The sequence below is a fragment of the Lissotriton helveticus genome, chromosome 6 (assembly GCF_964261635.1).
Source record: "Lissotriton helveticus chromosome 6, aLisHel1.1, whole genome shotgun sequence".
Taxonomy (NCBI): Eukaryota; Metazoa; Chordata; class Amphibia; order Caudata; family Salamandridae; genus Lissotriton; species Lissotriton helveticus.
In genome coordinates this window covers 1,928,480,364-1,928,493,605 of record NC_136067.1, presented here as the reverse complement: position 1 = coordinate 1,928,493,605, position 13,242 = coordinate 1,928,480,364, and the positions used below count along the sequence as shown (strand labels likewise).

General features: G+C 40.3%; 1 protein-coding gene across 1 annotated transcript in view; it reads right to left on the bottom strand.

Moving 5' to 3' along the window:
• Positions 1-2,234: 2,234 nt before the first annotated feature.
• The window catches only part of ELP3 (elongator acetyltransferase complex subunit 3), a 731,849-nt gene continuing 720,841 nt past the window's right edge, over positions 2,235-13,242 (bottom strand). The window contains exon 15 of the mRNA XM_078649905.1: positions 2,235-4,048. Within this exon, the coding sequence (XP_078506031.1) occupies positions 3,972-4,048 (77 nt within the window). The 3' untranslated portion in view covers positions 2,235-3,971. The remainder of the gene's footprint in view (positions 4,049-13,242) is intronic.

Sequence of the window (13,242 nt, the reverse complement as noted above, 5' to 3'; positions counted from 1 at the left end):
GAAGTTTGTGAATTCTCACAGATTCATAAATTTTCCATCACAGATATGTGAGATTTTTTTTTTCCCAGTCAAAGTTTGAGGTTTGTAAGGGATTCGGGGTAAAAAAAAACTAGTGAGAACCACACAAGCCACCCCACCCTGGATTTCCCTATGTGAAAAGTTTTCAAAAATGTGCAAGTTTACTAGGTTTCCCTAGGTGTCAGCTGAGTTATAGCCCAAAATCCACAGCTACGCACTTTGCAAAAAAAGGTTTAGAGTGGAAACTTGGATATATCCATGTTGCATTTTGGGCCGATTCCTGTCACGGGCACTAGGCCTACCCAAACAAGTGAAATACAATTTTTAACAGAAGATTTGAGGGAATGCTAGCTGGAGGGAAGTTTGTGGCTCCCGACAGATTCCACAACATTTTGTAACAGAAATGTGAAAACATTAGTTTTTTTTGTCAAGGTTTGAGGTTTGCAAGGGATTCTGGGTAAAAAAAAAAGAAAACTGTGAGAGCCACACAGGTTAACCCAACCTGGATTCCCCCAGGTGTCTAGTTTTCAAAAACGTTCCGGTTTGCTAAGTGCCAGCTGATTTACAGCCCATAATCCAGAGCCACGTACAATTGAAAAAAGGGTCCGTTTTCAGTGGAAAAATGTGCTGTGCTCATGTTGCGTTTTGGACTATTTCCTACTGCCGCCACTAGGCATATCCACATTAAATGAGGTACCATGTTTATCAGAAGACATGTGGGACCATAGAATAGTAGAACATTCATTATTACCAATAGGCTTAGGCTGCATTTATGCCTTCCAGATGTAAGTAGTGTGTAAGAAAGAAGATATTTTGAAAAATGCTAGTTTTGGTGCCCAAAAATTCAGAGGTGGACAAATAATTGCTACTCATAAGCTCCATATCTTGTGCCTGTTTCAGAAATACATAGGTTTCCTTCATACCTATTTTTCACTCTACATATTTTACCATATGACTTAGTCTATACTTGGCATACATAGAAAAACCATTGTATGGTGTAGCTCAGTTGTTGGCTCTATGTTCTTTGGAAAATTGGAGAATCTATAGTCCCTATATACACCAGCAACCAAAACGGTCTAGCCAACGTAATGGTATATTGCTTTTGTAAATCTGCCACCGTGACAAAAAGTTACAGATGAAAATGTTGTCACATATGGACGTTTTGGCTTATTCATTTTCAATATTTTTTTATTTCAAAACATAGCCTCTTTGGGAAAACCTGGAGGGATCTACCTAATGACAACTTGCTGATTTCAGAATTGTGTCTACGTTTTAGAAATCTATAGCTTTCCTGGATCACCCATGGGTTTCAAACTGGTTTCCACCACAAACTGGAAGTAGATTGAGGGCGCAAAAAATAGGAAAAATGTGCTACCTCTTTCAAAAATGCCACAGCTGTGATTAAAAATATAGTTTTTTAAAATTCAGCACTTCATGTTCTTGAAAACTCAGAAGGTGGTGACTTTAGAACAGCAAACTATTTGTTCAAGCCCTTTTTAGGAACAAACAGACACTTTTTTTTATCCCGAGCACTTTTTTTTTGTTTCCCCAGAAAACTCAAACTTTAGCTTTTTTTGCCAATTTTCTTGGTCCCCTCCAGGGGAATCCACAACCCTTGGGTACCTTTAGAATCCCCAGTATGCTGTGTGAGTAATTACTCAAATTTGGCGCTATTGGCTTATGTGGAAAAAGTCATGGAATCCAACGTGCATTCTACCACAAATAGCCAAAAAAGCGCTCAGCACTGTGGGTGAAAAGGCCCATGAGTTAAAGATCTCAGATAAGACAGTAGTTGAACCTTCTCGATCAAACCGTTTTCAATACCATTCAAATCTGACTCTCACCCACTACAAGGCACAGAAACAGCTGTTTGCACATCTGGGGCGATACCCCAATTGCTGCAGACAACGGAGATATATGCCTTTTAGAAATTTAAGACCAGAACGCCACAGAATACTTGATCCTCGTAGTGAGAGCAAAATGAAGGATGGCTGTTTTCATTGGAAAAAAACAAGTACCTTGGTACCTTCATTTTCCTTAGCCTTCCAGGACTACCAGATCAATTCCATGCATCATGTACATGCCTACCGTCAGGTAGGTGTCAATCCCCGCTGTGCATTCTGGGAAAAGGGCATGAGCTGCTCTTGAACTAAGATATAAAAAGCATACTAAAGTGTTTCCAACAAAAGATCACAGAAGGTAAAAAGAGAAGCGAATACCAAAAAAAGCACCAAACTTTATTTTGTAGACGCTGAAACAAACGTTTATGGCTTACTTATCTAGATCCCCATTCCGGCAATACAAGATTGACTTAAATTGACTATAAAGTTCAAACATTTTGAATTTTTTTTGCATAGAACAGAAATGAAAAGTTGCACATGTGTCCGTCCAAAGCTGCAAGTTTCTGAAGACATTTCCACAGCATCAAATACCAGAACAACTGGAAAGGCAGACAAGCGTATCCAGACATTGAAGGCAACAATTTATTTTAGTGGCAGACCGCCTTCAACTTGGCCTCAGACTTTTTTGATGTACAGTAATGTTCATTTCAGTTTTGTAAACCTGTGATGGGAAAAGTATCAATGAGCTTTTGAAGTAGAAAATGGAGCCTTTGAAATGAAAAATATAATAAAAAGAAAAGTGGTTCATCAAGATGCGGTTTTATTCAGTTTTTAATGAGAAAAATATAAATCCAACAACACGTATAAATATAGCTGCTACTGGCAAAGGAAGCAGACACTCTTGTTTGTTAATGGAAAACAAAGACAAAATAATGGTGCTTGTACCGCTTTTTTGGTTTGTTCAACTGAAACTCCAGTCTGGCATAATCAAAACCATGTAAAGTGCTGCCTACAGAAGATGTAGAAAGGCTCTTTCAGGACATATGCACTACATAATGTTCTTGTCTGATAGGGGGATGGCTTGGTGTACTGTGAAAACATAAGCTCCTTCAGGTTAAAACAAGCCTTGAATAATGCAAAGTGTTAGAGTAAATTAGCAAAAGTGTATAATTAGACTACATCGGGCCAGCCCTTGAACTCAATGAGTTGATGTGTCCTCAAATGACTCGTGAACAAAGGCAGTTTTGATCCTTCACACCATAATTTACAGAACATAAATGTCATGATCATTGTAGACGACAAACACGAGTGATTATCTAATGCAGAACTATAATTGGATTTGTATTTTTGGGATTTACTTGCATCTATTTTTTAAACTTTTTATGGACCCGTTTGGTCTTAATAACCTTATGTGCTTCTTATAAAGGCTTCACACTGGGCAGGCTCATATGTTACCAACTTCCCCCATGAGTTTAATGGAGTAAGTTAAAACCTTCACATCTGAATTCAACCCTCTGGCGGTAGCAATAGCGTCAACGCGCGTTTCAAGAAACCAATGACAAAGCTCCTGTACTTCTTACCCAGCAGTATACCCGCGATGCAGCTTTCCCATTTTGCCTAGCAACATTGCATTTATTATGCAAAATCTACAAGCACCTACAACTAGATCAAATAACTTGTGATTTTCCTTCATGACCATGGGTTCTGTTAAATGATGGCATATGGTATAGTACATTTGTATACTGAAACATAGCATAGTATTGCGAGTAATTTTGTGAAGGTGCCCCATTGAGATGAAAATATTTATAAAGCATAAGGGTTCAGGGTTGCGCGTCCCTGAGAGTCGTTTCTACTCCATCATATGGTCTAGAACTGAAGAGTGGTTTTCCTTGGCTTGTCATGATTGCTGTTCGTTAACCAGCTTCTTTTTGCTTACTGTTCTTTAGCCGGCATCTTTTTGCTTGCTGTTCTTTACCTGGCTTCTTTTTACTTGCTGTACTTTAGCTGGCCTCTTTTTGCTTGCTGTTCTTTAACCAGCTTCTTTTTGCTTGCTGTACTTTTGCCGAATTATTTTTGATTGCCGTTGTTTAGCCGGCTTCCTCTTGCTTGCTGCTAGGCCAACTTTTTTACCATATAGGGACCTTCTAACTCATAGCCAATCTTTCTGTAGTAATTCCTGGTGCCAACACCTACAACAAAACACATACAAATTACACTCTATAAATAACACATATATAAAAATATTGCATGATTTAAAAAAAAAAAAATACGTCTTGAAATGCATTGATTTCATGGCTATTAGTTTTTTTATCAAACTTCAAACATAACAATTTCCCTTACCTCTTACTGTATTTAAAACATATGCGGATAACTGACACAAGCTTCTAGACTGTATTTAACCTAAGGTGGAAGAACAGGGACTGAAATCGGCAAAGCTCTTTTAATGTCAAGAAACTTCGTGCTCTGACAACGTTATCTATATCATTGGTTAAGAATCTTGGTCTGTCTTTAAGCATTACTGTTTTAAGTATGTAATTATTTTAAATGCTCAATTTCACATGGACTTTTTTTCACCCAAAAAAAAGATTTTCCAATTACATCTACCACAAGAAAAATTAAATCTTAGTCAAAACTGGAATTTGAGATTGCGTCATGTTTATTCTTAAAATCATGGTTGCAGCGAGCTCCTTTACATTCTAACTACCTGGCTTCCTGTGCTGAATTTATTTAATACATTCAGTAAAGAAAAAAGAATGTCTTAAAGTCCAGAACTGTTAACCAATATTTACTACAGGTTGATGTGTAAGGGAAGCATTCACAAAGCTAGTGGGTTTGGCTTAGGTATAGTTCATGAACTTCATGCGCACAGAAGGGAACACACCAAGTTATCACAACACTAACCTTTGGATTTCAAAGGAGAAAATAAAGGTGTTAATAAGGAAATCTTGTTCTTTGAAAGCTGTTGGTCGAATGGGATACCCATTTATGTGATTTGCTTTGGAGTGAGTTACTTTATGTTTTGTTTATGAAAATTCTGGAATCAGGTACATTATTGGACCACAAAACCATAAAGAGAAATCTCAATAAGTATGCATGTTATATTGATTATTCGTCGCCATTTGAGAACATTAATCGACAAAAACTCCGGGGAGGAATTGTGCAAATATGGGATCAGTCCCACAATTTAATTTTTTTAAATATTGCTCCATAATAAAAGTTGGTTACAGTTTAAGCTGACAAAAAATGTCTTGTCACCAAAGATATCTACAGCCAACGGATTGAAACAGGGATGCATTTTAGCGCCACTTCTTTTTTCGCTATACATTGCAGATCTATAAAAATTCTTAAAGTGTCCGGAGGGACTAGTCTCAAAGCTAGGAGGTAAACCAATTCGTTATTTGGCATATGCAATGGTATTATTTTCATTGACCCCCTTAAGGGCTTCAGTCACAATTACAGAATTTACAAACATTTTATAACGGAAACGACTTAAAAGTAAAGTAAAACAAAGTTTATGATCTTTGGGAAAACCTAGAAACATGTTAAACTAAAAATCGATAGCTACATTCTGGAAAAAGTATCGACATGCAATTATTTGGGCTTGACGGGTGGTAATAGATTATAGTGGACAACTCATCTTTCCAACTTAAAAACCAAGGTCCTGATAGTGATACTCTCAGTCAAAAAATTCATGAGAATGCAGTCTCTAAAGGTGTTGGAAACAAAATGGTTACCTACCTTATTGTATGGAGCATTAGTTCTTCCTGAAAAATCCATTAACGATCTGGACAAAATGTATATAAAAAGGTCAGATCTTAAATGAATCTTCATGTACCTCCCCCATGTAAAATGCGGCTGCAACTATACTTGATGTGATTAATCGTTTGTCGTTCAGCAGCAATGCTAAATTACTTTTGAAAACAAAGACTCATTGACATTTTTTATTTACAATGAGGTAAGAAACCATCAAGATTCATGCACTGGGCTGAACTTGGTATCTGTTAATAAAATAATCATGAAAAGTAATTTACCGCTATCGGCAGATCTAATATAATTGCCCCGATTGGAGCTGAAAATATTAAGTAGCCAAACTCTCTGGAGTAACACAAGAGCTGCGGACTTGTTGACATTACAGAAACATCGATATGCTCACTATATAATGTAATCGTACTGTAGAATAAAGCAAAAATACTTAGCCTCGAATATGAATGCAGGACGCAAGCTAAAATGCATGAGGTATAATTTCCTGATACCAATAGCTCAAATTGAGGGGCTGTGGAACACTAACTGCTTACCCTCAAAGGCGTCAATGGAGCATTTAATTGGCTTATGTTCTAGTGTACTTGACATATGAAAGAAATACCTAAATACCTAAAAAAAATCATTTAATTAATCATAGATCTGTCAAAGAGACCGTTGCCTACTGTTTTTCTACAATAGATCGTCAATTTATTGGGAAATAAACACATTCTTTAGATTATGCTTACTGTCATTTTAAGGAAGTGTGATTGAAATACTGTTCTTACGGAATCTTTGTAGATATATTTGTGATTTTTAATATATTTACTGTATTTATTATGATATATATTTTATACAATAAAGACATTCATTCACACCATATGGTCACACAGAATGTGCATATGCATACACAAACACCCCCACATATCTATACATATATGCCAACTCATACAAACCTGCAGACATAGCGTCACACATGATCAAAAAACAATATGGCCATCAATACACAGAAGTGCATCAAGTCGAGCACAGAATGACGTGTAGCAGGAAGCTCGGTCTGTTGTAGTCCAGATGAGTTCAGGATGCTGTACCCCAGTACTCTGTCCAGGTACGCATTGGAAGTTAAGCACCATGTGAGCAGTAATTTCTTACATGTATAAAGTGGGGCTATAGAGATATGTAAAATCAGAAGCACAGGGTGGTGTGCATCAGGGACAGCATAGGTTGATGTTCAGAGGAGTCATTAGATGGGGTAACGCATTTGTAAAAAATTGGCATTTAATAAGGCATTTGTACAGCACTGTTTGCTTACCAAATTGCTACAAGCAACAGGTTCAAAATGTCACCGAATGCCAATCAAGGCTGGCCCTCCTTAGGTGTATCGCGGGTTGAGCTGCTCTAAGAGAAATTTGAACTATGGTGGGAACAGTGAATTTTCCAGAATCGTTCGCCTATAAATGTCCATAAAGCCAAATATGATTTAGGCAGTTCAGAAAATGCAACCTTACATATCATATTGCATCTCATTGTATCTTTCATTTTACAAGTTACTTCCATTCTCCCTTCACTTTTAATTCTGCCCTTTCGGAATAGAGCCCAAGTTAGATGTTGTGATTAAGAAGCTCCATGGAAGACGCAGGGTGCACTAATGAAAATCTCACAATCTCAGACCATCGACAACACATTTACAGGATTTAGACTCCTACATTGGCGCCATAGCTCAGGTTTCGAGACTTACTGGTTTGGACCATGCGGAATGGTTACACCAGTTATTCGGGCTACGGTCTTGTGCACCAGTGGTGAGTACCACTCAAATATCATAGATAACTATATACATACAATTGGAGATCTGGCTATAAATAATAACTTAAAACCAATGGCACTGGTCCATGAATGATTAGCCAAGGACACCTTCATGCATGCTGCACCATGCACTGTTCATGAACATATACACAAAATCACTGTAAAGATCTCAAATGCATGTATAGTCTGAGAACGCAAAAGTAACCAGGGGGATTGAGGGTTGGGTGGATCGATTGATAACACACATATGTTATGCACACAGTCCAAAAGGCAATCAGACACTACGTACAAAGACCAACAGAAACAGACAAATGATTTGTAATGCACAAAGACCTAGAGACATGCATAAAACCCATGTGAAAAGGACAACAGACAGGCACCCATGCATATAGATTAACAGACATACAGGTACTCATTAGAAATGGCAAACAACACACAGGCATCTATGTAAACAGACAGAGGTAGTGTGGAAACCCATTTTATGTGTCATTAAATTATGATAAGGCCTGGCCTATGGAACGTGCAGAACAAGTCATATGCCCCAAGGTTGAACTTATGTTCATTAAGCTTACACAATGACTTGTCACAAGATGCACAATTCCTGTAACAAGTTGCTAGATACTTTCCGAACGAAGAATCTGTCAATCTATGCCCATACACTGCAAAGGCGAACTGTCGAAAGTTGGTTGCCCGGGTATTGTGTAAACCCCTGTATTGACAACATTTGATGATCTCAGCCATCAGGGTATGTAGACACCTTACCTGTCACCATTCTGTATCACAAGCTCTTTATTCTACTGCAATTGGTTGTATGTTTAATGCATGTGTAACTATTGCCTTCTCTGGTCTACACCTCATCATGTAGGCTGAAGAAATCACCTTTTCTGTATCATGATTGGCTCTCTATTAACACGTATTTTGTGGTTTATGGGTATAAAAAAACAAGAGAAAGTACCGCAAATTGGACATGCTACTTTGCTCATGTTCTCGTGAATCACAAATAAAGATGCTTATGAAATATGACAATTGTCTGTGTTTCTTTAAATAAGGTTCCACATTTGGTGAAATGCAGTCCTAGGTGGTGGAAGGTCTGAACATGGCTTTGCGGCGTCTCTTCTCTTCGGACTTCACTCTGGGCCGTTAGACGGACGCCGCCTCTGAAGTGACAGGTCTGCCCTCCCCTGAGGTCCCTGTCTTTAGTGTTCTCACCCCACCCACCCTAGATCTTATCCTGCTCCTTGCAGTTTTGGTTGTTGTATGTTATCTGACATTGCCTGGTTTATTTGCAGCTTTACTTCAGGATATCCTGCCTTTCGTTAATAGTTCCCTGTTGTTTATTTTATTTTTTTCTGAATTCTACTGTGTCTGATTGTAACACATGGGTCTCCCTGGTTACAAAAGGAGGGGGATTTAGGATTCTCCAACGGATTGTCCAGATTTAAGAATCTGCATTGGGTAGTCCCAATTTGGGATTTTGCTTTGGGTGATCCCGAGCTCAAGGCATGCACATTATTCAGTATCTTTTATTTTATCATTGCCATTTTTAAGAACTTGTTTCAATTATAGCACTGCAGGATTGTACATATTGCTTGTCTAGTTTTGCCATGGCTTTGTAACGCTGCCATTTTGACCTACGTGCTTGGATTGCCTGTTGTTGTTATTGCCACTACTCCTTCCCTTCAGCACCCACTGGACAGGACGGTGGTCACCAGTGTGTGGGAAGGACACACCTAGGCCTGCTAGGGTCAGTTTTGCCGCTTCCTTGTAAATGAATGAATGAATGTGAGTGAAAGATGGTTCACTGCTATCTGCAAGTGTACCTGTGTGTCTTCTGGACTGTGGATTCTGAAGGTTTTCTACAGAAGTGCAGCCGCACCTGCCTTCATCCCAATTAGTCTGCATTTTCTGTCTCCTTCATTTCTGGGGCAAGGACGCTGAGAAACCAGCCCCTATACCACATCTCGTCTCTATAGACATCTTCATGCTTGTGCTAAGAATGTACGCCTTATGATAAACTAGTATCGCAAGACCTTGTCCAAAGAATGCTACCTTGGTTGAACGCGTCCCTTTCCTCCTACTAATAACACTGCGTGTGGTACTGTATGCTTATATATGTGAATTTGAGTTTTTCCCCTACCATCATGTCATCCATGGGCATAAGCTCTGCGAACTAGTTCCAAGGACATCCTACCGTGTCTTTTGTCCACTGTGAATGAAATTGTCTTTAACGATGTAGGACCAGCTATTATATTTTCCACAGAGCAGGGGGCGTTGCCCCTCCTCGATCTCAAGGACCAAGTAGTACCATCTCTTCTACAGGAGACACCATATACTTTGCTTAGGGGCTTTGTGCACATTGTGCAACGTAACTCACATGCTCGTAGGTGTATTTACAGAAAACAGTAAAATTGTGGTTTCCCCTTGGGAAAGGCAATAATACCACAAAAACATCTACCATTCAGTTCAACACTCGACCTGGGCTCACTACAACACAATTGTGTAATCCAATCTCAGTACCACTTCAGTATAGGGGAAGAAACGAAGTGACAATACAGACTGTTAAAATTCTTCTATGATCTTATTAGTAATCCAACACTTAAAATTGTCGATACAAACCAATTGCTAAAAAGTAGCAGCCTGAATCTCTTTATACTATTTTCAAACAATTCCCACTTGTAGGGTGTATCAATTAAAAACAAACGTTATTCTTTTACATATACGGTGCAACATAAACCGATAAACATAAACCGTAAAAACACAGTCAAGTATATAATGCTGGGAGAGACACAACAATACAACATTATTGGTCTATTCTCTGTCATTGCTCTGTATCCACATTATCCACGAGACTCGCATCAGAATTGATCAGTCATTGTATCAGATATGTTAACGATTCAGTCTCTTTTTAGGGGATGGGCCATTCTGCAAAAGTAGAGGAAAACCCAACACTCAAACAGGGGGCATTTACACACCCTTTAAAGGTAGTTTCCTGGCGCATTGGCGCTCTCCGCAGGTTCCCACACATCAGGGATGGCTCCATCGCCTTTGGTTGGTACTTGGCATGGAAAAACTCTCGCTGTCTAGGGCGGGAGAGAGCGCCAAGAATGCAGAGCTGTGGCGACCCTTCCTGTCTTTGTTGGCCTCCGAATTTATTGAGATCACTTGCCCACGCTACCTCAGACTATTACGCCTTACAGATGTGGAGTAGGAATATGTAGCAGGAGGAGGGGGGGGCTGGGGCACACACGCAAGGGGCTGTAGATAATTGGTGGACATGGACCAGGGGTGGTGGGAGGGTCAGGGGGGGTTAGGGGGGGTTGTTCTTGGCTATGGGTTTTTTCCAATGTGTTCTTCTTTTTGTTTTCTAGAGCTTACAAGAGCGCATGTTTCAGTCTCAGTTGCTCCACAGTGGCACTCCAACATATGTCCTGGCCGCTCTTGTTCCCTACCTAAGAGGTGCCTACTAGTGTGCCATCAGTGTTTGGAATGGACGTTCGGACAGGGCGCACTCCCTTTACCCTTTCAGGGGCTTTATTATTGCACTGGGACTGATATGTAAAGATTATTGCCTCCAGCGACGTTTAACAGCCCTCAGCCGATCTAACAAATAGAAGTGTTAGCACTTAGCTTCTTCAACACCCTTCCTCCTTTTTCATTCGCGGCCAGCCCTGCGGGGTTGTAGGCAGCTTGCTGTGTTTAACTTTTGGAGCCTTGTTGCTATTACTGATTGACTGCACAATTGTATTTTTCTCTGGCCGGCCCGCTGGGATGTAGGCAACTTTAAGCTTGTTCTCTGCGCTTTATTCTGTCAATAAAACAGATTTAATATTAAAGGTAGTTTCCTACACCAGAAGCGCACATATTTGCTCCAAATAACATGTTGACCGAGGCGAGAATTCCGCCACGGTGCTGGCATTCTAATCAGTGCGCGGGGTTCGGACGGCCCCCGGACGTCCTTTGCACATGCCCACCGTCACGTGGGGCGGTCGCGGGCCGTCTGCAGCATCGAAGGGGTTAAAGGAAGGAGTAACCACCCAAATAAAAGAGACTCCAAGGATAGTTTTTGTGCAGGACTGTACCCCTTCATGCATAAAATATATACTGACCATACCGCAGACATCCTTGCACTATGGAACAAGGAGGCCTGCATTGGTGCTAGGCAACCCAAAGTGCTGCAGCACATAGAAACAGCACAACTGTGCCATTTCAGTGAAGATATGAATATTTTCTACTCTCTTCGGGTGACAAACAGGGCTCAGCAACTTTGCGTGTTGCACCACTTCTTTCTAACTATGCACCTTAGTGACCAGTTTACTAAAAAGGTAGCAAAGTTGCACCTACAGTAATACTCCTTGAATGGATGCAATTTTACTGCTTTCACAAACATTAGCACCAGGAGTCTTGACCAGATGTTCCAGTCTCAGGTTTCCAGGCATATTACTGACAATCAAACACCCAAAGGGTGATGGCATGAATGCCTGCAAATAGTCTAACAACTGGCAACCCCTCCGGGTAGCCTTCCAAGCCATTTCTTTGCCCACTCTGCCACTTTAGACAGAGGGCCTGGTTTAGGATTTGGCAGACAGGGTGGAGGAGAACTTTACTGCCTTTAATCCACCCCCCAAATTTAGAGATGACCGATAGCCCAGAGGACGTTTGTATACAGTGACACAAACTGCCGTCATGGTGATTCGTGTCAATGTAAGAAAGGTTTCATGGATGGATCCGTCAACATTTTCTAATGTATTTTAATTCCAAAAACAAAATCCCAAAGCTTTTGAAAAATAACAAATACCTAATAAATACCACACCAATTATTTTTCTCCCACAGTGTGGGACTCATTTTTCTTTTTTTTACTGTTCCTCCCCCAGGAAAAAAAACATTGACCGTCCACTCTACATAGGGAAAATGGTTGTATGGATTTCTTCAATGACGCCTACTCAGTCGGTCCGCTGAAGGAAGGTTGACACTCACAGAGTAAATGTTACTCTGCCAGCATAAAACTAGTGGTCCACTCGACTCAATATTAGGCTGGCGAACCTGGAGTTTGGCGAGCAGGGTACTCCGCTGCCGTTGCAACAGAGTACCTGTTCGCCAAACTCTAAATGAGCCACTGAGGCCCACCAACAGCAATTCAGTACTGACCATGCAACTCATGGGAACAGACCATCCCGAATCCTGGGCACCTCACACCTTCACTCTGAGGTCCATTGCTTTTGTATTGGGAAATTTGAGACTCACCGCCCCCCAAATCACACTGACTAAGGTTCGCCCCCGAGTTAAGTGTGTTTACATGGTGGATAGGTAAAACAATCATATTTACAGAAGGTACAGGTGAAGGGGTTTTGATACATGAAAATATTTTTCCTGGAAGAAAAAGGGAGATACGGATACCTGTGGCAACTGCACATATGCTTCACATTTACCGCTACCGAATTTCTCTCCTGATAGGAAATATAAATGCAGAATTGTTACAATTGTACATTTCAGGAAATCTGTAACTGCTCTATATTTCCTGGAGTAGTTCTGGGATTCGCTTCAAAGTATGGAATAGTCCCATGGGAGCATATTTGCGCGCTTTCAACAGTGAGCGTTGTGGATCAAGCACAGGTTCTGGGAAGCTTGTTCCCTCCATGGGGGCAGACAGAGATCCTTACAATAGTGCGCTGTCACACTCTGCCTTCTTTTTATACACCTCAAGCTCTTTTAACAGAAGCGTGGAACAAGTAAGGACCATTTCGCCGTCTGTTAAAATGGCCAATTATTTTCCACGTTTGGAGAGCCCTAACTTCTGAATACCGTGAGGACAACCTCTTGAAATGAATAGCACAGAATGAAAGC